General features: G+C 39.5%; 2 protein-coding genes across 4 annotated transcripts; one reads left to right on the forward strand and one right to left on the reverse strand.

Moving 5' to 3' along the window:
* Window positions 1–568: 568 nt before the first annotated feature.
* Window positions 569–4,562, reverse strand: idi1 (isopentenyl-diphosphate delta isomerase 1). The gene is made up of 7 exons (XM_083901617.1): window positions 4,230–4,562; window positions 3,107–3,312; window positions 2,440–2,612; window positions 2,247–2,339; window positions 2,025–2,155; window positions 1,799–1,903; window positions 569–1,223 (listed from the first exon to the last, which is right to left on the reverse strand). Exons 2-7 carry the CDS (start codon window positions 3,262–3,264, stop codon window positions 1,011–1,013), a joined length of 873 nt encoding a protein of 290 aa, XP_083757743.1. The 5' UTR covers window positions 3,265–3,312; window positions 4,230–4,562; the 3' UTR covers window positions 569–1,010.
* LOC310937369 (WD repeat-containing protein 37-like) lies at window positions 4,117–27,768 on the forward strand. Of its 3 annotated transcripts, none has more exons than XM_083901614.1 (15): window positions 4,117–4,171; window positions 5,601–5,868; window positions 7,973–8,069; window positions 8,209–8,304; window positions 10,592–10,656; window positions 10,967–11,035; window positions 13,828–13,966; window positions 15,162–15,233; window positions 15,409–15,453; window positions 15,610–15,686; window positions 16,271–16,505; window positions 17,387–17,528; window positions 23,009–23,143; window positions 24,866–24,980; window positions 25,075–27,768. In XM_083901614.1, the coding sequence occupies exons 2-15, from the start codon at window positions 5,716–5,718 to the stop codon at window positions 25,204–25,206; spliced, it is 1,572 nt and encodes a 523-aa protein (XP_083757740.1). In that variant the 5' UTR covers window positions 4,117–4,171; window positions 5,601–5,715; the 3' UTR covers window positions 25,207–27,768. The 3 variants fall into 3 exon arrangements, with proteins under 3 accessions (XP_083757740.1, XP_083757741.1, XP_083757742.1); XM_083901615.1 differs by lacking the exon at window positions 4,117–4,171 and adding an exon at window positions 7,457–7,504 and having other exon boundaries at window positions 5,796–5,868; XM_083901616.1 differs by lacking the exons at window positions 4,117–4,171; window positions 5,601–5,868 and adding an exon at window positions 7,285–7,504.
* Window positions 27,769–27,995: the final 227 nt, after the last annotated feature.

Consider the following 27,995-nt stretch of genomic DNA (forward strand, 5'->3'; position numbering starts at 1 on the left):
TACAGTAGCTCATTTTAGAAGTGAAATAAAGCTCTTTGCTGCCCCCTACTGTGGAGTCTATTTCGCACAGCAGTGCTTCTACTGGGACCATGGATGTATTATTATCCATGACTGGGAAAAGGACATTAAACCAGTTTAGTCCAGGTTAATGGTGAAGACAGTCAACAGGTTCAGTGTGTAATATTAAGATGAAATAATTTATTATGCAGAAAATAAAAATACAGTTTTTTTTTTAGTTGCTACATCCAACCAATAATTGTTGCTCAATTGTATACAGTGAAAAGTTAATAAGCATAGTGACATTACATGTTTAACCAATTACCTCAATCCTAAATCTTAAAGCCCACTTGTGCAGTTTAATTACAATTCTGAAATGTAGTATTTTATCTTAAATTTGGTCTTTGTTCAAAACACGTGCATGTAGAAAATACCCACTTATTGTATTTCAATAATCATATTTTAACATTATAAGTAAGTGCCTTGGACTTCAGTTTCAGAAAATAACTTTATTAATGAATTTAAATGTCTCTGATGTGTGATGAGAATACGGTCTTCAACTGCCAGTGACCACAATCAAATATTTATTGTGTAAAAGAGTACAAAGCTACACAGCCTGTTCATTGATTATCAACACAATTCATCTCAGCATACAAACCTGTACTTAGGCACTTCATGTATAAAAATAGACATTTTCCTGCAAACCTTACAGTGTTCATTACCTGATGTGCTACTTCCTCTACTTTGCTGATAAACACCTCTGAGCTAGAAACCTACTGTGGACAAACCATGTCGCTTTTTACATTGAATACGACTAAAACCTTCTCTGCTGCCTCTTCTAGTGTAGAGATCCCTCTCACACACACTACTATCTCAAGCTAGTGATACTACACTTCCACATCTAGAAGTCAGAGGTCTCCAGTGTCGCCACTGGCTGTGCTCGTGCGTCATGCGAGTGCTGTGAAATCCTCAGGTGTGGAAGGAGAGCAGATGGAGCGTGAGCCTGGTTGTGGTTACATGCGGTGGATGTTGTTGTGATCCATGAACTGTTTGAGGTTCTGCAGGTTGTCCCACCACTGGAAGAGGAAGGTTTCTGCGATGAGGCTGAACCAGGGTGTGATCTCCAGCTCCTTGCGCTTGGCCTTGTCCATCATCTCCCTCAGCTCCTCTTTGCTCACGTAACAGTGACTTTTGATCTCGTTGGGGTCTGGACTCAACTCCACGTCCTTCAGAGAGACATTTAAATATGTTAAAAGACGTAAAAGCATGACAGAGACACCCGCCATTTTACTGCAGCTCGATTTCTTCGTCAGTGAAAATTGTGTTTTACTGTATACCACAGTGTTTACCCTCAGTTTGCAGTGGAAATGCCAAATTAAATGTAACCCTTTCTATTGTTCCTGGAAGCCTTTGGTTGCAAAGGAAGTAATTTGACAAATACTCAAAAAGTGAAACCCTGAATTAATTGCATTACACGAGCTGCAAGGCGTTCTGAAATGTCGAGGTGTATGCCAGGCAGCTCCTGGTTGTCGTTGAAAATCTTGAAAAAGCAATAGTAAATTTACCTTATGTGCAGTATTATCATGACATTTAGATCTTTATGCTTAGAAGAGCTTGTTGTGTTGTTTTAAACATGGAGCAGATTCCTAAATGAGGCTGTGTTAATTCACACAGAAGAATTAGAGCTATGTGAGCTTTTACTGTGTTATCTGTACCCGTCATGTTTTTTTTTCTGACCATGTGGACAGGAAATAGAGTCACAAATGGGGAAACTGAGTCTCAGCAGATGCTACTGTGCTACCTTCTGCATGAAGAGGATGTAGTCGATCTCGTGTTCTCCCCAAACACCGTCTGACTGAGCTTTGTAGTGGATTCTTGTGAGATACGTCATTTCGTCTGGAGTCACCTGAAGCAGAGGAGATCACACAAACAAGGTAAATATTCGCCACGTACGTCAGTAATCCTCTAACACACGTTTACACACACACACACACATACACACACACACGCATGCAGAGGATTTTTACCTGATCCATGGGGATGCCCAGTTCCGCTTTGAGTCTCCTCTGAGCAGCTCTCCTCACTCCCATTACATCCTTTTCCTCCAGCTCGCTGTCTGTGTGTAAGGGATGACTGCAGCAGGTGTTTGTGAAGCAGCCTGCACACACATACATGTTACACACATTGCCTTCCATTGCAGGGCCTAGCTATGTGGGTCAATCTGGGAGGTTTAATGTTGCGCCACTGACCTGGGAAAGTGATTTTGGCATCAGATCGCTGTTGTAAGAGCAGCTTCTCTTCGCTGTTGAAAATGAAGACACTAAAAGCTCTGTGCAACAACCCTGGAAACAAACAAAAAACAATTGACCATGAGTACACAATAATTACACAAAGAAAAACAAGTGCATGTGAGCACGTGCAAATGCAGCTAACACACAGTACCTTTGTCAATATTGGAGTTAAGGTGGCAGTTTTTCTTGGTATCGGCTCCGATCTTGATGTCGTTCTCGTCGATGAGGATACACATTTCAGCCAGCAGCTGCACCTGCTTCTCGTCCAGGTGATCTGTGGTTATCTCAGGCATCCTGGCTGCAGATGACAGGCGTCTGGTCTCACTGCAGCACAGCGTCATGAGCAGAGGACAGACGGTACAGTTGTAAGTGGATCACAGTGTATTTAATGACCACTAACTAATAATATTAAGTGTATTTCACTCATTTATTTAATACAATAATGATTATCACTAAATGACGATATCCAAAATCTAATTCGATATCTGGTTTCATGTCACAATATACTGTAGATATTGATATAGTTCCCAGCCCTATAGTAATAATTAAAATATAAATATCATAATTGCAGCTCGTTAAATGTATGCAATCCAAGGTCTGAGTTACTGTTGTAAAAGTGAATATATTACCAAATACACAAAGCTACATCATGTTGAAACAACGTTTTAAACGTTTCTTGTATGGGACACAGGCTTGTTTACAGTGAGGTCAGCTATCATTAGCACAGTCACTAAGCTCAGTTTAAAGCCGCCTTATCTGTGGCTCTCTTGCCTTCACCGCCTGAACAGCTTCCACAAACACACAGCGCACGAACTTACCTTATAAACGTTCTGCGGCTGGAGGTTCTGTTTGCAAACCCGACACTTTCCCACAGTCTCGGTGCTGTCACGCTAACAGGCACGTATGGTTTCAGCTGTGCAGCAGCAGCAGCCTGGCAGTACACTCTCCGCAGCACCGCCCACACAGGCCGCACCATCGCCTGACGAAACAGAAAACCAATCACACGGTCTGAGGCTGCGGGTGTCTGCAAAAGACGGACAAGAGTAAGCCTAATCAGGATCGGGAGATACATGGATGACAGGACCGAGCCATGGACTCTTTTTTTTTGTTATTAGGGTTCCTATAATGTTTTTAAAAAGGTGCAATTAATAGAACATGCGACTTAAAGCAATGGCAGATGTTTGGAGTTGGAAAAGCACAGGTGTAAATAATTGAAATAAATAAATAAATAAATAAATAAATAAAATAAAATAAAATAAAATAAAATAAAATAAAATAAAATTAAATAAAATTAAATTAAATGCTCAGTTCCTCCTAAGTTTCAATGTATATGCTGGCTTGCTGTCACAGCGTTTTGTTCTGTGAGATTAAGATATACTAAATATTGCAAATTAAATATTATATATTGCTTAAAGAACGAATGCAATTGACACAATTATATTTATATACTTTTATTTTTTTTAAATAATTCTTAATGTCAAGCCTCATTATTTGTGTTATAGCCAAATTTTACCATATTTAAAGGCAATTCCATTGTTTCTAACACACGTAAATATCCGTAAAAAGCTAAATAAACAAACCAGTTATTATCTGAAATGATAGGTAATATCTGTATTTTAAGCATGCCATTTCGATTATAACCAGTTTTATTTAGTGTATTTAAGTCCAGAGAAACGAGATATACATTATAATTTGTATAATGTATATCTCGTTTTTATATAATAATAGAATGATGACGCAGAAGTATGATGCAGCAAACCACTGGGTTGTAGCAATAGTAATCCGGGTTCAGGAAACTCCACTCCGGGTTTTACTATAAACACGCCATCGGACCACAGCCTGCACCAGCACCACCCAGGCCTAGACATGACAGCTGAACATAAGTATGAACTTTGTGCCACACACACCACTTACAAAGAAACCGATAACATGTTCACTTACTCACAGCCGCTCTCCACTGTCTCCGCCGGACAAAACGCGTCTTAAATCGTTTCCTGCGTCTGTTTATGGTAACATTTTACAGCTCAGCACTATTGAGTCAGAAGACCTAGCTTTCACTCCCTGATTCTGACGTCACGACTGTTTATTGGACGCCTGGGCGGCAGCGTGGCAGCCTATTGGCTTAAAACAACCAAACGTAAACCACGTGACATAATATAAAAATACATTGATATGTCTGAAAATCTGGATTAAAATGTGTTGCCAAACTGAAGTCACACGTTGACTACGTGTTTGTCAATACAATGCGCACTCATATATAGAAAAAGAACGTTCCTCCACTCAACACCTTCTCTGTTCGGTGCCGTTTATTAGTCGCCACAGTGACGTTGCTATGTGGCGGCTAGCCGTGTTAGCATGGAGCTAACCCCGTTCCCACGCCACCTCAGTGCTGGACGAGGGTGAAAGGCAGAGTCAGTGACACAGGCTGCGGTGAGTGTCGGTGTCCGTGCACGAAAACTGATTGGTGACAAATTATGAAAAGAAGTGGTCAACGGCCATTTGTCCCGATTAGCTGCTTGGTTGGGCAAAATGTACAACAAATACATGTCTGTCGTGGCGTATGTTATAGTTCCTCATTTTCGCTTGTTACTATATCAGCAACTGCAATGTTTAAGTGTCGTCCAGATGCTTATTACATTTACTGCAATGCTAGGTTTCCACATAAATTATATTTTCGTGCAGTGGCCAATAAAGCATTGTCATCTTAGCAAGCAAAGACCACGCGTCAAATCTGCCTGTGAATATAAGGTTGTTTGTGGACAAACACATTTACATTTAAAGACCCGAGGCCTGCCACGTTTCAGCTATTGGTGTTAAATTCGGATGGGATACAGTTTACCAATAACCCTTCCTTTTTCATTTAAATTATTCAGTACCTGTTACAGTGTCTCACAGCAGTTATTGACTCAAGTGTGTTGACCGTAGCAAAAAGGTTTCATTGAGCTCTTATTAACATAAATAAATTGTTAGTACAAAGTCAAATACTACTGATATATATTGCTCCATAGTTTACATGTAAGATGATTTCACCAATGAGCATCTTAAATGTGAATACACAGATCAGCTCCATTAAAACATGACTTATTTTAATGTTTTGTTTCATCAATGAATGTTATTTTGTGTCCTGTTATGAATAAGTTCAGTGTGAGCTGTTGTCCATGTGATTCTGAAGTAAATCAGTAAATCTACAAATACACAGATCAGCCACTTCACCAAATTCAGTTACCTGTTTTAATGCTGTTGCTGATTGGTGTACATCTATTGCTGGTTGTTCAGATCTCTGCAGGAACTTGGATTCCTTTATACCTGCAGGTAGGTGGTGATAACACACCGACGAAACCCACCCAGCAGCCAACCAGCGAGCTTGTTTACCTGCTTCTCAGGTAGGACTTGAGCAGGGGGCAGGGCCTCCCAGCAGGTAGGAGGGATGCCTGTTGAGGGCGGAAGCAGCAGCGGCTCTGCTTCAGCAGCCCGCCACCCCAAGCAGAAACGCAAGGCTCACAGTTTGTCTATCCGGCGCACCAACAGCACAGAGGACAGGCCCCTGGGCATCCACAGAGGAGACATGCTAGAGGGACAGGTGAGGAAGATGCATAAACACCCATGCCTTCTCCTCTTTCACCTTCTATATTTCTTTGTCCCTCTCTTCCCATTCCTGTCACACATGTCCACCTTGTACAATAGAGACAGGGGCCACAGACTTGCTTGTGCTTACGTTTATTTAAAAAACAAAAAAAACTAAGTGTATGTCCCAGAGAGTTATTTACTGTTGATTATTGTAACTGTCATTCTGTTGTGTGATGTGAAACCCTTTTGTTTGTTTTTTTGGGATCATGTGATTATAGAGTACTAGCCGGTTGAGCAGCATTGCTTTTAATTTCTACCTCATGTTAAAACATCAACAGTGTTAGAATGTGTTTGCAGTATGGTCTCTCCTGCTGGGAAAACAACGGGTGAAGCTTGGTTTGACATTTAGTGTTTATATTAAAGCTTTTCTAATCTGGCTGGCATGGATGTGCATATTGGTTACCCATTCTTTGTGTTGAAACAAAAGAATCAACTGTGTCTTTTTTTTTTTTTAAAGTCTCCTGGTGCCATCAAGTTAGTGATTAACCATCACCAAACATTTAAATTGGATTTGCAATAGATTGATTTCTTCCATAAATGGAGGATTGTTTGTTTTGATGCACGGACATTTCCTGATGCAAATGCAAAGTCTCTGCTGAGATAATGAAAACTGTCTGTGTTTGATCAGCATCTTCATAGTTGTTAACATTTGTTGGCTGAAGAGTGACCTCACTGACAGTCACCTGTTAGATAAGATATATTCAGAGTTTGAGTGATGGTCAAGTGTTTTTGGATCTGCGTCATTTTTTCCCCTGTACTCACAGATCAAACTTGTTGACAGAAGAGATATCTGTTTGTTTTTGAGCAGCTGGTTTTCTGAAAAGCATGTTTGTCTTTTTCATTAGTTCAGATTTTGCATCAAAAAATTGATGCATGATTTTTTCTTTTTTTGTGGGGCAGTGCTCATCATTAGACCGTGGAGGACCTTTTTTAGATTTTGCTTTCTCTGCTCGGCCATGTCCTTGAAATATCAGCCTCTAAAACTACAGCTCGGCTTGCAGTGGCTGGTTGTCTCATCAAGTTTTAATATGACCTGCTTGTCCGGGTTTGATTAGTCTTTTCAACAGGCCTTTTTTCTCTATTGCCAAGGCATGCTGGCTCTGTTTATGTGCCTGGTCTGCCCCCCACAGCACAAGTTCCACATGCACAGAGAGCTTTACAAACCCACATGCTGCACACAATTGCATTTTCTTCCCTGCTTTGAATGCTGTCATTATGAGCCTCAGTATGCTGCAGGTTTTAGAGCCATAAGTAAGCAGCTTTAAGAGCATAAGGACTCTCTGTTATTTGCTAATTGACCTATTTGGTTAGGTGTTGACATGCGGTGCTAACAGAATGGGCAGGCGGTTAATGTCATTACTGTTACTTTAAATGTGTGCCAGAAGAAAGAGAAAAGTGATGTTTCAATGTGTGGTTTCCTCGTCTTTCGAATGGATGTAGAAATTAGGTGCAGCTCTCAAGGTGAGCTGTCAAATGCAGGCTTTTGAGTCCATTGTGTTCATGGCAGCCTTTTCGTCTCTTTGCATGCTCACCTGCTGTAGACTGGTGGGCATTTGATATCGGTGTACGCCTAGGAGCTCAGCATGGAGGTAAGTGTGTTGAAATGTAGAATATGACTGGTTGGACTCCGGCTGGTGTGTGTAGACGGTTAATTGTTGGTAGGCTGTAGTTCTGTTGCTCAAAATGTAGCTGCGTATTTAACCATGTACACTTGGTGGCAGATTAAACACACAGGCTGTGTTTGATAAGAGCTTTACATGGGTTTCTTTCTGTTTGTGTTAGCGGTGTTCGTTTTATGAGTCACCCAAACTTATTCATGATATGCACTGATGGTTTTAGAGACATTGCCAGTGCAACACTGCTTGAACTGCTGAATGTGGGAAAACATTTGATCTCACTGACGTTAAGATGTTTATACATCTATTTAATGTACTGAAAGAGGATACCACACTGATTTGTACAAAATTATACTGGCTTTTTATGTGGATATTTCAGATATAGAGATTCATTTAATTAAATTAATTAAGTTTTGTAAAAGTTGTGTTCTTTCTTTGCAGGACTCCAAGCTACCACTCTCTTTACGGAGCAATCTTCTCGACCTTTTTGGACAAATAGAGCGCGAGTTTGAAAATCTTTACATTGAAAACCTTGAATGTGAGTGAACTGATAGGATGTTCCAGATATTTTTTTACCTGACGGTATTGACCTTCAGGTGTTGATTGACTAACCAGATGGTTTCAGAGCACAGGCAGTGTTTGCTTACTGATGCCCTGTCACTGTGCTAACATTACAGTACGCCGGGAAATCGACTCCTTGAATGAGCGTCTGACCGGAGATGGACAGACTGTTGAGGGAGGAGATCCCAACAAGGGAGCCTTGAAAACAAAAGGTCCAGTATTTCCAAGGAACATTTTGTTCTCAACATGCTAATTTAATTCAGTTAGTAGGACTGGGATCAAAAAATCTTTTCAACAATTAAATTCGATCTTCTGTTTAATAATATGATATAGATTCCATGATTGATCTCTTAATACAAACCTTTTACTGCGGCGTGAAGGCTTTACTCATTGGGTTAGACTAACGACGAGGATTGGCCACATGAAGAAGACGTTTGTGGAACAAGTGTTTGCAGCGGAAACCAGTTTTTAGACTTTACCCAGCAACAACAAATACTATTAGTTCATTCAAGACAGCTGTATGAATGAACTATGCAGCGCAATCTGCCTCCGTATCATTGATTCATAGATTACTCATTTATGTGCGGTAAGTTTTATCACTTCTCATGCTAGCCCTGGAGGTAATATTGACCACTGTCCAGAAGCAGAGCAGGAAAATGAACACTGCATTGAAGATGATCAACTACAATTATGTAGTTATACATACAGTAAATCCTAATTTGTCCCCTGGGGTCAGATTTTTATGAGCTTCCACTTTAGTTTCAGGAATACTAGATAGATGTGTAATAAAATAATTTCTAGATCTGGCCCACTTGAGATCAGTATGTGGCCCCTAAAATGTACTCACTGTATATTTCTGTACATCTCTCACTGTATTGGAAAAATCTCTTTAACATGTGAATTATTTAATAACTGGTGTTAGTTGTTGTGAAACTAACAACTAACACTCGCTGAGCCCGAGATTACAATAAAACACATTGTTCTCAGCAATGGCTGAACTGTGTTTCCAAACTTCAGGGCTTCGTAAACAAGGTAATGACGCAGATACACACTAAAAAACAGCGTTAACTGGAATTTCCCGTCTAGGTCCACTTTAAATTCCAATTAAAAATGCAATAAATATGTGTTGGAAAGAATGTTTAACTTTAAGCTTATTTTGTTGTTGTCATTTGGTAATGCACATCTTATTTTAAAATAACACTGTAAATATGAACCTGAAGCTCTGCTTCAAAATTTTTGCTGCACACCAATTTGAAGTCGAATTTTTTTTCAGAAATATCACAATTGGATATTTTATCCAATTCATGCCATATTAGAAGCGTGATGTAAGTGACACGTTTCACACATGGTAAACACACACATTTGCAACATTACTCTCTGTATTTATTCTATAGAATTTTACATTCGGCTGATTCTAATGAATAGCATCACCAGCATTGTGTATTAATTGACCTGGGACACAAGGCACAGATCATGTCAGTTCACAAAGAAAATGACTTATGAGTGTGAGGGAAATAATGAAACAAACCTACTGCTGTTAACAAAGCAAGAGCCTTTTGCTACACACTGTAGATCAGCTGTAAGCGCAGACTTTGACAAATGAGTTGGTGAATGCAGCCCCGTTGGACCTCAGCAGGCTATTAACTACAGCTACAATGAATAACTGATGGATTTAATTTTATTGCAGGTATACGGTATTTGTTGCCCAATAAAAATGCAAACTAGGTTTGAGTTAGTTTATCCTCACTGACATATTATAGCTGCAAGTCGGTTTTCTGTGTTGGACAGGACAGTATTTGCACCTCTGTGAACTTGACACGGCTGATTTGGCTCCTTAGCTGATGTAGTTTCTGGCAAAACATTTACCAGATTCAAACAATGTTTCTGTAACAAACCTGGTCGCTGCATTTGCATGCTGATGTTTCTCAACTTGCTTCCCTCATATTGGGATTAGTGTTTGGAATTATGTTGAATTATCTTTTTGAGTCTGGTCTGATTTAAGCCAGTGTGTTTGTCCTTGAGTTCAGAAACCTTAGAAACCGCAGACTGTAGTTATTCATCCATCTCTCAGTTCATTTAGACAACTGTCTGTACAATGACTGGCTGTATGGCTCAAAGGTCAGTGCTTTGGTCAAAGATGCAACACATTTCAATTTCATTTGTCCATATCACTATTACATATGGAATTGCTGAACTCCACCTGAACTTCCATCTTAACTGAAATTGCTTTGTTTTAAAGCACATAAACATTCAGAAAATAAGTGATCATTTTGAGCTGGACCAAAAATGTGCTAATGTGACAAAACAACATCCATGTTTTAGTCTGACTGATTGATGGGATGGATACATTCTCATATAAGAATAAATGTCTTACTACATGGTGGCATTTCTTCAGCTACAGGTTATCAGAGGTCATTAAAGTCATTTAGACATTTGGGCTGCATCAATAAAATCAACCAGTAACCGTCTGTTATTTGTTTCCTTTATACCTCCCGACAGCCAGCCACAGCACCAGTCAACTGTCACAGAAGTTGAAGACGACCTACAAAGCCTCTACCAGCAAGGTATGTGGTCTCAGCTTTATTAATCCATTTTCCAGGGCCTGGAAGCTTCAAATGTGTAATCACATGACCTTTTGAGACTCGGGACTGCGTGATGGTAACAAACCATCACACCATCAGCAAGGGGAAATCATTTTTATGGGTAAACAAAGTAAACTGACCATGTGTTGTTAAACTGTTGGATTTATAGGTGAATGAATGTTAAGACGGCAGTTTCACAAACTACAGTATGTGATCTTAAGCCTTCTCTGCTTTATCACATTTCCATTTATTCCTTCCTTTTTTTTTCTTTTTTTTTTAAACCCTCATGTAGAGCTTGTACACTTTTGGACCTCGCAACTTCAGTGTGGCCTCATGGGAGTTGTGGGGCGGAGATTCATGGGTAACTTCCTGAATGCTCTGTTTGTTTTAACTAAGTTTTGTGGGGTGGACGCTGTGAGCTGAGTCTCTTTGTAACTAAAATCTGACCACGACTCCTCATCTTTTCTCTGCTCTGCACCCTGCCACAGATCATCAGGGTCAATGGCTGCATTTGTTCAATCTCAAAAACATATTTGTAAAGGAATACGCTTTTTGGAAGTCGATTCTCAATCATATTTTTTCTGTCATACAGACAAACTCGGCTGTCATTTTGCTTTGCTTCGTTCAAAGAATGGGGAATCTTACAATGGTGCCAGCTTAGGGAACAAATTCCAGCCACCAACATGTGCAAAAGAGGTGATTGTGAAGTTACAATTTGGAAACTTCTTGCATTCCATTTTCATTGAAAAATATTTTTTAATAATGATAGTTATTCATTTTTAATAATAAAAATATATACCTTTTGTCGATATCTGTACTAAATCATAATGTTCATATTTGGAGGCAGAATTGCACTCTATTGCGCAACATGTCTGTGAAGGTTCTCTGTCATCCAGGTCATCTTCAGCAGTTAGATGTAGGCAACTGGACTTGCTTGAGTCAAGTTGAAGACGTTTCACATCTCATCCAGTTCTTAATGATGATTATGATTTCAATAATATTTGATTGATTCATTAATTCACCTTTCTACCTCCTACTGGTTTTTATCTAACTAGTGTCAATCTTGTTATTTCATTCTTGGCAAGAAAGAGAGTGTGTCTTTTCCACAAAATGTTTCAGTATTCCTCAAAGCAGGGCTCAACATTGCATTAGCAAGCATTATAGTGAATAAGAGTGAACAATTTGTCTGTGTGAATTCCAAGTACATTTCCCATTCTCTGATCATCTTATTAAGTTATTTCAGGTAACGCTCATACTTTTCTGTATGTTTAATGTTTTTTTTAAAAAAGCCCAAAAAATAACACTGCCCCTTTGATATTCCTTTAAGGGTGCCAGTGATCCTAAAAGGAAATGTCAGCATGAAATTGTGTAATGATATATAGTACACACCACTGTTTTAAAAAAAGAAAAAAAGAAAAGAAGTTTAATTGTTAATTAGATCTTTGTCTTCCTCGGTATCTTATTCTCAGTTCTCTCATTGCTCTACTTAAAGCGGAGAAAGTGAATGCAGCCAGAGTGTGAGCTAGATGAAGAGTGGGACACTGTCCTCTCTTAAAGATAAATATACCTCCTGACAGTACTAGTTCCTATGTAATAAACAGCTAACCTGCCAGCTGACTAAGAAACACGAGCAAAAACTAATTTTGCTATAACTGAATGTACTTGCAACTAATGATTTGCTCTAACTGTATCCTCAATTTATCGCTGGATACATGACCTGCTCATCAATGGCTTCTAATGGCAGTCAACAAATGAGACTGTAGCGTAGTGTAATGTGAGTGTAAGCACAGCAGACAGAATGAGAGTGCACATTAACACAGTGTGACACATGTGAACCAGATGCTTCGCTGCTGCATCTAACGACTCCCAGTGATCTGAGCTTATCACTGTGTTCAGTGTCTGCTTTCAGCAGCATGTACAGTGCAGTGACTGCTCTCTGACAAGGGAATCTACAGTTCCACCTTAAGTGACCGAAGATCATGTGAAAACAAATCATTAGATCATCCTTTTTTTTTTATTGGTGCACCATTTGTCCATGCACTTTAATTGACATATGAACAGGCCTGAGATTAAAACTACAGTGACACACAGATTGGTGCAATTTGAAACCATAAACTTTAAAGTATAAACTGCACTTTTATGGGATGTAGATACACTACACGTATAAATTAGTCTTCTACAAATATATGAAGAAATTGCTGTCTTTCTGTAGTATGATGTTTTTCAGATAGTTTCCCTTATTGATGCCTTGTGATTTGCAATTTAGGTGGCACGAGTCAGTTTATGAAACCAGAAACACACAGATGTCGCCTACAACTAGGCACCTATTGGACTTGGATTTCCACTTGTATGTGCCATGCTTTCTTCTATTTTCCACAAAATGGAATCATAATTTGCAAAATTGGCATCATGTTCTGTTGAAGAATACCTGACTCTAGTGATGTAAACAATTGATTCCTCAGGGAAATATTAACTGACTATGGAAAAATAAGGATTCTTCTGATTTGTAGACTTCCAATTGAAGAAAGTTCATTTTGCAATCAGGAGTCAGGGTGGCTAACTACTGCTTCCATCCAACATCCTGGGCTTCACTTTTCAAGCTGATGTCCTAAACACCTCAAACATGGTGGTTAGGACATCAGGTTTATTTTGATTAAATTGACAAAGATTTACTCAGTCAAATTTTTTTCATCAGCTGCACTCAAAACAGTCGTGAGCACGTTTAAGACACAACTCCTTGAAGTCATCAGTTACACGTTTGAGCTTGTTATGCATTATGTTAACAATTGGGAGATTTATTGAACTACTTTTTCTGCTCACCTCTCTGTCTGTTACTTGATGATAAGTTGGAGACAACAAGTAGAAATTTGCAAAATGGTTCATTTAATTTTACTGATATGTATGTGCTACAGACCCAAGAGCTATTACATCAAATTGTGTCTAATCTCTCGATCCCTTTGTCAGAGTGCAGCAATACTGTGTGATACAGTATGTGTGAAGCGTTTTTCTTGCCATGTAGCCCGATTTCATTTTAACAAACACAAATTGATTCACCTGCAACTGTTGATACATTGACCAGGATCAATGTTTGTGCAGCTCTCTTGTTTCTTCTTCTCTGCGTCACCATCTCCAACGCTTTCCTCTTCTATTCAGATTGTTTCCAGTTTCAAAGCCACCGCAGGGTCCCGGGCCTTGTGCCAGCTGCTCAAGGAATATGTGGGTCACCGGGACGGGATCTGGGACCTCAGTGTCACACGCACTCAGCCAGTGGTCCTGGGCACTGCCTCTGCAGGTACAAGGCAATCATTTCACTGACAATGTATAAACACCAGAAAGAGAGCACATTTCTCCTAGCAAATGGATCTCATTAGCAGCATAACATGGCCTCCTACCACATCAATGCTCGGTGCTTTGCTTTAGGACACAGGAACTCGATGGGGAAAAGTTTGGATACAGGCCAAGGTGTCCTATAATTATCCTTAGCAACCATTCTTGTCAATCCTGCACCCCACCTAGTGATTTGGGTGTTAAACTAAAAGCACATATTGTAGTAGCCAATATATTTGTCTGTAAGATGTATTGTTAATACCACGTTTCAGTTAGGGCTGTGCAATTAATCGAAACTTGTGTTTCAATTACAATTTGTCCCCAAATGATTACAAAAACAAAATGATTATTACAAACCTTTAATTCTAAAAATAACACTCATAATGGTGTAATGGCTTTTGACTGTCCTGCTCCCATGCCAAAAATAGGCATTCAGTAGAATCCCCGGGTTAAACATGCAGAAAGATGCATACAATATACAATCATTTATTGTTATTTCATGGGTAAATTCAAAATATTCAAAGCGTACAATACGTACAATACATTCTATTTGTTTCAAGCCAACGAGTAATGTTTTTTTTATTTTCTCAATAATCGTGCAGCACTTTCTCTGACTGATATTGTCTCCACAGATTACGCAATTGCATTATAACAATTGAGAAATTGATCAATTAAACCTGCCAACGAACGAACAGTTTATAAGGTTTTCCCTGTCGGACAACAAACTACAGGCCTATAATGCCTTTATTATGCAGACATGCTCATCATGTTTCCATGAAATATCTTGTGTGCACAAGATAAGAAAAATCACCAAAAAAATATCACTTTCTGGGACTTAATGGGCACACCATTTTAAATGTTTAAATTAGTGCTGGGCAGTATACTGGTTCATACTGAAAACCGTTATTCATTTTTATATTTTTTAATGAGTTTTTCACATACCACTAATACCAAAAATGGAACGTGGCTGAAGAAGTAGTAATTACCGCAGTGAGAAATTTACTACTTTAACAGAAAGCCTGCCTTGGACCTATGAAAATATGTTTCTTTTAGCTCCATGAGCTCTAACCATGGAAATAATCTGCTTTCTGTAAGCGTATAATGCTATGTTAAAGAACAACGGTAAGAATGCTCATGCTTCCTCCTTGCTCTCTTCATAGACCACTCAGCTCTGCTGTGGAGCATAGAGACTGGGAAGTGTCTGCTGAGGTATGCTGGTCATGCTGGATCAGGTAATTGGAAAATTCACAGATACAAAAAAATGTGGCAAGTACTTTAGGTGCTGTGCAACTGGTTCATGTTGGAAACTCATGTTGGAGGTTAATCTTAGATATAACAAGGTGTCTGTCAACATTTGCTCACATGGCATAATAGATAACGTCCTTGTGTGTCATCATCTGCCCACAGTTAACTCCATCAAGTTCCACCCCACAGAGCAGATGGCCCTCACAGGTTCGTATGTGAATGCATATGAATGTGTTTGCTGACACTCCTCACAACTGTTTGCTCAAAGCAACAGCAGAGGCTGAAAAGAGATGGTCAGACACATGACACTTGTATGTTGATGTGAATGTGCAGTGTGTTTGATGATACTTATGTTCATCACAGCCTCTGGAGACCAGACAGCTCACATCTGGCGCTACATGGTGCAGCTTCCTGTCCCCCAACCACCACCAGATGTCAGTGTAAGTCAGATTTTTTTACTGCTTTTGACACTGAGTTTTAAAGGTACGATCGATACCATTTCCACATTGAAATGTCAAAAGCAACTAGATCTGTGTTTTTATGTCACTGAAATGTGTCTGTATAATCATGGCAAATATATATATGGTAATTCACTCAACTGGAGAAATGAAAAATATTGATTTCTTACAATGTTTCATTTGGTCACTTGTGAATGTCTTCTCATATGTCCTTGAGTCGGTGTAGTGTTTGCTTGTTACGAGTAGAATCCAGACCAGCCACGTATTTTGACACAAATTTCAGATCTCGGTGGATGAGAGATTTTGATCATCATATATCTGGATCTTATGTTATCAGACAAACAAGCTGCTGAGCTTGGCTCACAGTCCCATGACATCCCTTGTTTGCCAAATAGCAATGAAAAAAAACAACATCACAGATTTTCAATTGGAAGCTGCTTTTGTCTGTTTTTATCAGATTTTCTCAGTGGGTCTGTTTGTCTTGGAGAAGAGCAGAGTCTGTGAATAATTCTGCTCTCGCTAAAAAAAGAAAATCCTCTTGAATGATGGACTGTCTCGCTCCGTAGGCCCCATGTGATGATGACCAGGACTCATCAGACAGAGAGGAAGGAGAGGTGGATGGAGAGGGACCATGTGAGGTTCCCACTGTGCGGGTGGCTACAGCAACACTGAAGAGCCACCAGGGCGTAGTGATTGCAGCTGATTGGTTGGTTGGCGGCCGACAAGTGGTGACGGCTTCCTGGGATCGTGCTGCCAACCTGTATGAGGTGGAGACATCTGAACTGGTTCATACACTGACTGGTAAGCAAGCTTACTCATACTTTGTCATAGTATAGCATGGTGTTGCTTTTTTGTTTGATATAATATGTTCTCAGTCATGTTTAGATATTCTATTTAATTATTTATTTTATGCAGTTGCAGTTTGGTTTATTTATATTCGATTACTCGAGGCAAAATTTGCGGCACACCGCACATCTGGATTTCAGCTGGCGCGATGGCGGAGCTGGAGAGTGAAACAACCTGTAAAAGGCAGAAAATTTCCAAAGTGTAGGACCATTTCATGCTTAAACAAGAAGCCAACATGGTGCAATGCAACCACTGTAAATTGGCAACTGGCGTACCACAACAGCACGTCCTCAATGATTCAGCATCTGAAGCATGTTGCCAACGCTGCTGGCACACGCTAACGTAAACATTGATGTTAGCAGATTTAATGTAGCTTACTAGGGCTGCAGCTATCTAATATTTTTGTATTTAAGTTCTTTTTTATTAATTATTATATATTATTATGATTTATTTATTATAATAAAAAAATAAAAAAATAATAATTTGCGTGTAGTGTCCTCGATTCATCGAAAAATAATTGGTTGAATACCCTTATACAAAAATATTTGATAGCTGCAGCCCTGATCATACGAAGGAACTAAAAGGGAAGACAACAGGAGCAGGTTGTTTATTTTATTCAGCAGTAATTGGCTGTTAAAGTTTCGCTCCACTGTTATGTGAACATTAGTGTTGCTTAATTAAGACAAGTAGTTAAGTTCACGTATTTCCTCTCATTAGCCATTATAATCCTGCAGGGGAGTCAAACTCCATATTCCAAACCATATTTTCTGTCTATAATTGAAACAGTTGGGTTTTCTTTGGTATACAAACACACAAATGACTATGTGTGTTTCTAGGCCATGACCAGGAGCTCACCCACTGCTGTACCCACTCCACTCAGCGGCTGGTGGTCACTTCATCCAGAGACACCACCTTCAGGCTGTGGGACTTCAGAGACCCGTCCATACACTCTGTCAACGTGTTCCAGGGACACACTGAGTCAGTTTGACACACACACACACACACACACACACACACACACACACACACACACACACACACACACACACACACACACACACACACACACACACACACACAGTCTTTATTTTGCCCACATGGTGGTGCTGTAGCATCTCTCTGTTCTGAGAATCCCTTCAGCACCTCTATTTTTTCTCTTACAGTGCCACATTAATTTACAGACCCTGCTGCTCTAAGCCAAATCTTCCACTTGCCTCTCATTCATTACTGAGCACTTCTCCTTACTTCAGTGGCTTTCCCGTCCTTCTCTCCTGTCTTTCTCTGTCTACCTCTGTTTCTCTCTCTCTCTCTCTCGCTCTCTCTCTATCCTGTTCATTTATCTGTCCATTTCTACTTTAATCCCCCACTCTGTGTAATTTGGCACTCTGCGGGCTGTTAACACTCAATTGCAGCCGCTCATTTCAAAACGATGACTGTCGGGCTCGTCTGTGACTTTCAGTGACGGCGGTCTGTAAAGGACGTAAGATGTGTCTGTGTGTGTGTGTATGCACTTGTGCATGTGTGTGAAGGCTGGCTGGCAGTCTTTGATTGCGAGTGAGGGGATTACAAAGAGCTCATTATGTGTGACCCCAACATGTATAATTCCTGCAGATCCCACTTTAATTCTCTCCCATAGACAATTGGTGTAATGAGATTAAGCACTATTGTTTCACAGTTAACGACAACACTCCTCCTTTCCTTTCTTTTCGTTTCCCTTCCTTCCCTCCGATAAACTTGCAGACAGTTGACATGACTGTATGGTGTGTTTTTGTATGACTCAAGACCATGGCTATATTTATTTCTACCTTGAATCTGCAGTGAATCCAACTATAAATAACTCTAATTTGAAGAAGTAGCACAAAGAAAGGTATCAGGAGAAGCTGGTGGAGCTAACAATGTCGTCAAACTGAAGGCTCATAATTTTTCAGTGTGTAGATAGTGTAGCGTGAGAAGCTACACTTTAAATACATTATCAGTCTGATATGTCGACTCATAGGTCGTATGCAGTTAATGCTTCTACGTCTCCTGATGTCAGTTTCCTGTTCTGTTGTGTCTGTCTGAGTTAGGACTAGGGGTTAACCTAACCCTAACTCTACACTCCCACTTCTTGTAGAAAAACAGTGTTGATGTTTGATGAGCGGAGTTTTTGCAGCAAGTTGATCAATAGAACCAGGAAGCATCATACATCGAGTTTCTCCTCTAAGCAAACCAGATTTAACGTCAGGTTTAGATTTGGACACTGTGAGGACTTTTCATTATCATTCGTTTGACAGATTGATCCTTAATTGTTTGGATGTGAGATGTTTAAATGACATCCTTAAATATTTTGTTCCGTGACATGAAAAAAGGTTTTCAGATCCAGATTATTATCGGAACTATAGGAAACTAAAATGCTGTATGTCCTTATACAGTATTTGTATGTGTGCGATCGTGCAGTCATACAAACCGCTTTTCCACTTTCCGAATTGTTTTGTTTTAGTCAGAAGCTACAACGTCTCCATTGCTAATTTCCTAGAATATTCAGTTTTGCATGCCGATATCATGTGACATTAACGGAGGCAGCGGCTGAGAAGAGAATGTGAACGCTTCAAAATGCAGACGATGTTGAGCGCTGGAGGGGGAGACCATTCCCTTTTGTTTCCACCGTCTTCGCTCGCAATTATTGCTAATACTCCCTGACAGCGAACGTGGCAGCTAAAAGTGCAGCATACACCCTCTGTCCAACCTCCCCCATCCTCTCTTTTTTCCCCGCCTTAATTGCAGAGTAATGACAACTGCACTAGTGCCAACAAAATGGCCCAGAGCAAACGAGACAAGACAGCAGACTTGCTCTACAAATGAAGCCGCCATATCACATTTGTCTCTCAAGTCATACACAGTTAACAGAGACATTTGAGAGAAAAGTAAGTTTGTGCTTGGATGTTTGGGCTTGGTTCTGTGTGGAAATTGGACATCTTGTCTCTGCTGTAGGAATTCACCTGCGCCTGATAGGTTCTCAGCAACTGTCGGTGTAAGCTACTGCACAAAATAACAAAGTGCTCTAAAACCTCTTAGTTTGGACCTGAATTGTTTCATTTTCATTTTAGGAATTTGGCTTACACTACAAGAACTACATTCTGAGATTTTTAAAAACACTTACAGAAGTCAATGAAAGCACTAATAAGAAAGGAAGATGAAAGTCATGGCCACAGTGATCACATAACTTGTCTACATGATGATGTGTCCCTGGGTAAGACATTTAACCTCAAATTGTTCCAGGTGGCTGTAACAACGGTGTGTAATTATACAGTATATGACAGATATGTGATGGAAAACATGCTGCAGGCATGCACTGTATATATGTGTGACACAATTGTAGTGCTATGAGCTTTGAGGTGTCATCAAGACGTGCTGTAGAAATACAGACCATTTATCATTTAATAGTTTGTCTCAGTAAAGGCGAAGAAAAAAACGTTTTATTGTCGTGCCTGAAACATCTGTGACCTGAGTTGTGACTTGAGCAATGTTAACAGTTGACTCCCGATTAGGGCTGTCAAAAGATAACATTTTTCAGATTAATCACAGGGTAGCTGTGGATTAATCACGATTAATTACCATTTGTAAATATGCCAGAAAAATTCAAATTTTCTCTTTATATTGTTGTAGGAACAGAGAGATAAATAAAGTATTGTTTTTTATATATGTAAAGAACAATAAAATACTGTAAATAACTTTTTTTTAAAAACCTATACAAACTTAGTAAAAAATAAACATTACATTGTAAAGAACCCACATTATAAGACAATATAAATACATAGATAAAATAAAATACTGCAAATAACTTAAAAAAAAAAAATTATACATTGCACTGTAAATAACTCACCTTATAAACAAAATATAAAGTATAGAAGTTAAATAGTTTTCTTACTAAACCCACAGCAGGAAATTCCTCATCAGCACCTTTGAAGCACTGCTTCTACTAGTTAGCGTTAGCGTCAGCTAGGGTTGCCACCCGTCCCGTAAAATACGGAATCGTCCTTTATTTGGCAATTAAATGTTGCGTCCCGTATTGGTTCAAGCGGTTTGTTCCGTATTTCCTTAAATATCCAATCCACATGTCTGTCACACACACATCAACACTAAAGATAAAGATGAAAATAAAACACAGGGAATAATAAGGCCAGCAAACTTGTGCCGCGGTGGGGTGTCCCTTATTTTCATTTCTGAAAGGTGGCAACCCTAGCGTCAGCTAGCATTCTGACGCTAATGCTAGCTGCTGTTCAAGTGTCCCCGTTAGTTAGACAAAGTAACTGTTCAGTAACAGCAGTCATTTACTCTTAATGTTATGATTATATCATTATCTGCGCCAGTAGCGCCACTTACAACTGTCTTTCTTTCTTTTTTCTTCATCCTCTTTTTCTTCCTCTTCTAACCTGATTGATAACTCCTCTTCATTTTCCTTCAGCTTCATTTACAACTTGCAGAACGATAACTTCACACAGGTTAACGTGAGGTGACGTGGGGCCCCTTTAGGGAGGTTTCCTACTGAGATGTCATTGCAAATCAACCATTGTGGTTTAAGGGGGACGGGGATGCGGCTGCTCACTGATGCATTTAGGCAACAGCCCTCAGGCTCCGAGTGTCGGGTGCCTCCTATCGGCTCGGGGCCCCAAGCAGTTGCCTGCCTTGCCTGTTCATAAACTGCACGTCTACCTGTAGCTCGATGAAAGGGAGAAAGTGTGTTAATGTGTTAAAAAAAATTAACACGTTAATTCCACAAATTAATCATCCTGCGCTAACTCGTTAATTTTGACAGCCCTACTCCCGATATAACCTCAGTGTTGGCGGCAAGTTGAAAAAAGTTTGGGGAAGTAAAACGGAAGCAGCAGCACAGAAAAAGAGAACAATTATCGGAGTCTTCCCTCTGTTTATCTCCATTTGTTAGACACTGCCGCGATGCCCTTAAGTAACACTACTCCCCTGCACACCACCCACTTTAAAAAACCCTTTAACCTTAATCAACCTTTTAATCAATTACCTTGTCTGATTGCGCTCCACACGCACCTCCCACTCTGCACACATCCTGTCTTTCTCACTCTCTAACGCTCTCTCCGAGTGTCTTGTATTCCCAGGTGGGTGTTACCCTGCAGTGTTAGAAGGTGTCTATAACAATAAAGCAGTTTTTCCGGAGCTCCTGCCTCTTTAATCGGACAAAGTTTAGTCTCATAATTAGGCCTTGATGTCATGTCACTTTGAATTAAGGGGGAAGCCAGTTTTGGCAAGAAAAACTACATGTGGCTACCCCAACCGTGCAGGGAGTGAAGAAGAGAAAAGCCTCAGACGAGTGACTCACAGATGGATGTTAACAGTCTCATGGTTAAACCTGACCTCCATGTTCCTGTGTGGAGCACAGTGTCACGCCTGGTAGGGATTAAGGGCATAGAGATGATGATGCTGGTCGGGGGGAGCACAAGAATCGCATAAATAGGGATGAATCATTTTTTATTGTCAATAATTTGTTGTTGCAAATTCATTTTATGAATCAATAAAAATGGCATTCATTATTTGATATTTTATTGGATAATGAAAGGAGGAAAATATGAATCAATAACTTGGTTCAAGTTAAACTGACTTCAACAAACGCAGCATAATAACGGTCGATTATTCAGTCATTTGAAAAGAACCCAAAAATAATTTGTTAATAAAGAATAGAGCTCTCTCGGCTAATTTGCATTGTTTTGCTTCGTTGTGCTCATTGTAACGTGTCACAGAGAGGTTAAATGACTCAGCAAATCAAAGAGCTAATGGAAAAGGGGGGGGAAAGCAGCAGGAAAATGGAAAAGCAGAAGGGAAAGGAAATGTCCTTTTTAAATGCCTGATTAAAATCTACATTGCTAATTTAATATGTGCATCCAGTCGTTTATTTCTCCTTTTGAAATTCACTTATTTGTAATGACTTCATCCATATGTTTTTTTTTTAAATAATGTACTAATTTTCCATTTAATTCCTATCATGCATCATTTACAGTTAATGATATTTTGCACATGAATATGTAGTCGTGTGTGTGTGTTACATGGAAATATTTATTTTTCGTTTTTTAATTAATTTAGTGGAGCTCAGTTCAGTGGGAACTTTTTTTTTTTTTTTTTTTTATTAATAATCAAAGTGTATATTATATCCACTCATAGGTGACAGGTGACACTTTATAAGCCGTTGAAACCATAGCTCTAACACATGCAGTGGTGTTAAGTCATCATTGAAGTCGTTCCCACAGCTAGGCTTATGTGACAGGAAGTGTGATCCTTCTAGTGTTAGGAGGAGGATGTGACATTTTAATGACTTGCTGATCTTGTACCTGATAACAGAGCTCGTTTAGTGTCAAACCCCATGTAAATTATATTTACATCATAAATGATGATATTTATTGTACAAGTCCCTGATAACCAGCCTCTCTGTGTTTGTGTCCATTGGTTTGCAGCACGGTGACGTCAGCTGTGTTCACGGTGGGCGACAATGTGGTTTCAGGGAGCGATGACCGCACTGTCAAGGTGTGGGATTTGAAGAACATGAGGTCGCCTATAGCAACCATCCGCACTGACTCGGCTGTGAACAGGTGGGTGAGGGAACTAATGTAAACGGTACATGTGGATAATGTCAAACCGATGCTCAATGATCCAGTGTCAAGAAACTTGTCAAAATGGGATTCTTACACACCTCGATTGCATGTCTACAGATATGTATATGTATATCTATGCCTTATTTCAGTGTTTCCCAAAGCCTGGATCAGGAATCACAGATGGTTCATAGGATATTTTTGGGGGGGTTTCCAAAAGATTTGCTGAAATGTGTATATTTCTTAAATAACATGCTGGTCAACACCAAATGTATTGTTTAAGTTTTTTTATAGCTGATTTAGGATCATTTTGATGTGCTGAATCCAAAAATCACATTGGTTTTGCTCAATCAGGTCAACTTTCTGAACAAAGCTACATATTTGTTTTTAATGTTTTTGTTTACATTTACGGGTATTTTCACGTCATATGATGCAAAATTATTTTATGTTCCTTGTATACACCATTGTTCCTAACAGGAATCGAGTCACAAGTTTCATAAAGTGTGCTTACCATGCTTATTTTGGTATTAAACTTGGTGACCAGGATAAAGCTTGGGCTGAATTTAATCAATTTAGTCAGGAGATCAGAATTTTCAAAATCAAATTAGCATAAGAACTTGACCTGATTGAGAAAAATTGATATCATTTTTGGATTCAACTGTGCAAAATGGTTCTTATTCAGTTGAAAAGACATGGACAACTTACAATTTTTTTGTAACCCAGTGAAATTCATGCGTTTACAGATTTAAAATGATTTGCAGTGTTACAAATATGGCTGTAAATGAGTCGCTAGATTATGCACAAAGTTGTTCTTATTGCGATTTGGGTGGCAACAGATTGCCATCTTTTAAAAAGTGGGTTAACATATAGAAAGTTTAGGAATCACTGTCTTACTGCTTCAATGGCAAGTGGCACTTGCAAGAGGGTTTTTCAGAGAATGAGAGTGATGATAACATTTCCTGGTTATGGTTGTGCTTAGGTTTAGGCACAAAAGGCACTCGTTTCTCCTCACCATTAAAACAAAAACAAAACAAAACCACAGTACAAGTGCCACAGTATAACATCCACTCTGTGTCATAGTGTAATAACACGCTGTACTGCAGTGTTAACACACACTGGATGTCTTATCAAAACACATCGTCTTGTGTGTGACAACCCCTCCACTTCCAGGTGTGTGTGTTTCCAAGTTTTTGAGCGAGGGATGCATTTAAAAAAAATAAAAAAAAAATGGTTATAATAGTGATCACACCTGCTTAGAATGTTGAAACGATGCACCTTTTTAATGAAGAGAAGTGTTATTTAAAAGTAGGGCTAGGTGATGATTAAAAATGTTAAATTATGATACACATTATGGTCTTAAATCTAGGTCAAACAACGTGCTGCATGCTTTTTGGAGAACTGATGCTGATGAGTCGAACGAAAATGAAAGAAATTACCACAAATTATCACATTTTCTATATTAGGCGATATAGAGGAAGTTCCATACCCAGTTGCTCAAAACAAGGCCTCTGCAAAGACAGTAGTGTTTGCTTTGCACAAAATGTCTAATTTACAATAACAGGAGTTATACTGAATGCCTTATACGGAACAGAGACTCCAGGGGCAGCTGTTGTGAGATGTTTTTGGTAAATTTGGTGCTGAACGGTACATTTATCAGTCCACCTGAGAGGAAGACGCGAGAATGAACCAAATCTGACCCAAAGACAACTTGATCTGTTTCAGGATCAGCGTCTCTGCCAACCAGAGGATCATCGCCCTGCCGCACGACAATCGACAAGTCCGACTGTTTGACATGAGCGGACAGAGGCTGGCCAGGCTTCCACGCAGCAACAGAATGGTAAGAAGTGTGTTTGGATGACCGGACGATCAACAGCACTAAAACTACCATTTTAACCATTAACCATTTTTACCTGTGTCTGGTCTGTGCGTAGGGTCACAGGCGTATGGTGTGCTGCACAGCGTGGAACGAAGAGAACCAGTCGTGCAACCTGTTCACCTGCGGCTTTGACCGACAGGCCATCGGCTGGAACATCAACATCCCCGCACTGCTGCAGGAGAAGTGAAGCCACACTGACACACACACATACACACACACAGATGAGCATCTATTATGTATACACAATATGGAACAAACACTCTCACTGTAATCTGTGGACCTCGTACACGCTCATATGATTAAAGTGTTTACCCTGTGAAACATGTTTTCCGTGATGAGCTTCACAGCTTCTCAGCAGCTGGGCAAGAAGGTGTGAAATATATTGTTCATCACAGTCGGTATAGTTATTTGTTGTTGTTGTTGTTTTTTTGTTTTTTTTTTAGGAGGCAGCATTGACTGATAACAGGGTTATTATTCTTAGTATAAATATTCTGTCGTGCACATGTGCAGACTGTCTCCCGACATCAAGTCCAACATTTGAGAATCCAGTGTGTACTATGCCACAGAGCTGCTCCTCTGTATTTGAGCCCCTCACTGATTGAGCATGGATTGTGAATAGCGCCAGGCTGATCCATTCATCTCTGGCCTTCTCTGTTGAAAAGACTATAAATCTGACTCCACAGTCACAAGCTGCTCCTCACATCACTGCTGTTTGGTTACTGCTGAATGGAAGCTCTTGCATGTAGATAAACTATGATTCACTTTGTAGAATATGATTTAAAGACATTATGTATATACTGTATGAAGGTGTGGCTAGGATGTTTCTCATTAAAGGGATAGCTCAGGGTTTTTTTTTTTAAAAGTGTGGACGTATGAGGTATTGACAAAATGGTCAACACTGATTTCACAGAACATAAAGGCAGCAAACGGAAGGAAAAACTATTTTTAAGACTTGTCTCATAAAATCTATCCCTGCTTATGTTCGCCGCTTAATCTCAGCCTTTTTCCATTTTAGAACTGGCCAAAGTCCATCGAGAAAATCACTTATGTAAATCCGACCGAAGGATTTCAAACAATGAAGTCACGAGATGACGCTGTTGAAGTTGCTGATGGCAGCACCAGTGGATTAACCAATCCTGTTTGCCATGACATAAGAGGGCAGATTTTCACTGTGGACTGAGCGCTTTACAAACTTGCATTTCCAGTCTTAGGGTGACTTAACTGCAGGGGAAAAGTGACAAATTGTGACAAAGTGATATTGTTAAGATGATGTAGACATAAGCAGATTTATATTTTATTAGGCAAGCCTTTCTGTCCCTGCTGGCAGCCATTTTATGAGTGAGAGCAAGTGTCCAGCTCACAGGCTGGTGCACGGAAATGGAGACGCACTTTAAAAAAAAAAAAATCTGAGCTATGCCTTTAATGGATTTCTGTCTGGGTAAATAAACAGAAAACCCACCTTTTTTTTAAAGGTGAAACTTGGAGGCGACAACATAGAGTCTGTGAAATGCTTTTATTATGTTTGTCAAACTAGGACTATTTGTTATTATGGAGCCAAGCATATCATATTCAGGCCTGTGACTTGTCTTAAATGGTTAAATGCTCTCCTGTCTGATGGATTTCACTTATCATTATTCTTTGCCTTTTACTTTTAAACGCTTTCATTTCACGGCCAGCCTACGTCTATATTGAAGATACCGCGACTCTGCCTTGTTCTGTAGGATTTTATTTTTTTTATTTTTATTGCTTTATTCTGCCTTTCTGTCAGGATGCAATGTGTCAAGCAGAGCGTAGCAATAATTGGAAAACAACTGCATTTCTGTTGCTCTGTGAATGAAGATGTGTTCAACATAATCATAATAATGCCATATAAATATATTCACCTGAGGTTGCAGCAGGTGTCTAGTTTTCACACATCCATCCTTTTCAGCCTGTTGTTGCCAACTCTGTGTCGCTGTATTTTGTGATCAGGAGTGACTGTGTGCTCATTTCTGTGCTTCAATATCGTGTGGATCAAAATAACCGAACCCTTGCATATGTTGCTGTAGATGAAGCTTTTTGTTCTGTGACAATTTAATCCCAAAACAGAAGCAATAACCCTGCTCCTTTGTGTTTTCAGTCATCAGAGTGTGAACCCCATGCTGTTTTTTTTTTTGTTTTTTTTTATCTCTTCACACTGAATCTCTGTTTGAAAAATTAAGTCATTACTTGTTACACATGTGCAATATCCTACAAACATGAAGTCATGCTGTTGTTTCTCATCATCAGATGTGTAAGGCGTCTATGTGCTGTAAATCCAATGATACTTGTCGTACCCTGTGTAGCTGTAGCTCAGTATACATACTGTAGATTTTAACAAATTGGCTTCAGATGACACTTCACTACCGTGTTTCCACCAACAATAGGACTGGGCTCCTACTTCAAAGTAGCATGAACCTAAAAAAAAATATGAATAAACGCCTTACCGTTGCATTGAAAAGTGGTGCATTAGCCTTATCCACCTGAGCATCGATGCACTTTTCCAAATGCAAACAGTCCTTTGGTGTCTGTGTCATTTTAATCTCCAGGTAGAAATAGAAAGTGTAACTTGTGCCCCTAACTTGGCTGAAAGAGGGAGAAGAGAGGTAAAAATGGTGACAGGCTTCACGTCATTGTAGTGAATCATATTCGCCTCAAACTTCATTACGTGAACTACTTTGCATATTTTGTTGTGACGGGTATGTGCTCTCTGACACTTTCCAATAAAAAAAAACCCCCGTGTGATTTCCTTTTCTCTCTCTCTCATGTCCCTTTCGTCCTAATCAACACCAGGCCCCCCTCTCACCTTCCTTCCATTCACTTCCAAAAGACATTATTTTGAAGAGTCACACATTATTCACCAGGATGTAAATGAAATGTATCGTAGGATAATGACATTGAGTGTTAATGACGGCAGAACAATAAGTGAAGAAAAAGTAATTTATTATTTTACCTAAG

The sequence above is a fragment of the Microchirus variegatus genome (genome assembly GCF_963457635.1).
Source record: "Microchirus variegatus genome assembly, chromosome: 15".
Lineage (NCBI taxonomy): Eukaryota > Metazoa > Chordata > Actinopteri > Pleuronectiformes > Soleidae > Microchirus > Microchirus variegatus.

Coding starts and splice junctions, on each gene's coding strand:
- LOC310937369 (XM_083901614.1), top strand. CDS start 5,716: ATGCCTGTTGAGGGCGGAAGCAGCAGCGGCTCTGCTTCAGCAGCCCGC. Junction 15,454..15,609: donor AGAGCAGATGGCCCTCACAG/GTTCGTATGTGA, acceptor TGTTCATCACAG/CCTCTGGAGACCAGACAGCT. Junction 24,981..25,074: donor TTCCACGCAGCAACAGAATG/GTAAGAAGTGTG, acceptor GTCTGTGCGTAG/GGTCACAGGCGTATGGTGTG.
- idi1 (XM_083901617.1), bottom strand. CDS start 3,264: ATGGTGCGGCCTGTGTGGGCGGTGCTGCGGAGAGTGTACTGCCAGGCT. Junction 2,156..2,246: donor TGCCAAAATCACTTTCCCAG/GTCAGTGGCGCA, acceptor ATGTGTGTGCAG/GCTGCTTCACAAACACCTGC. Junction 1,224..1,798: donor ACATCCTCTTCATGCAGAAG/GTAGCACAGTAG, acceptor GTCTCTCTGAAG/GACGTGGAGTTGAGTCCAGA.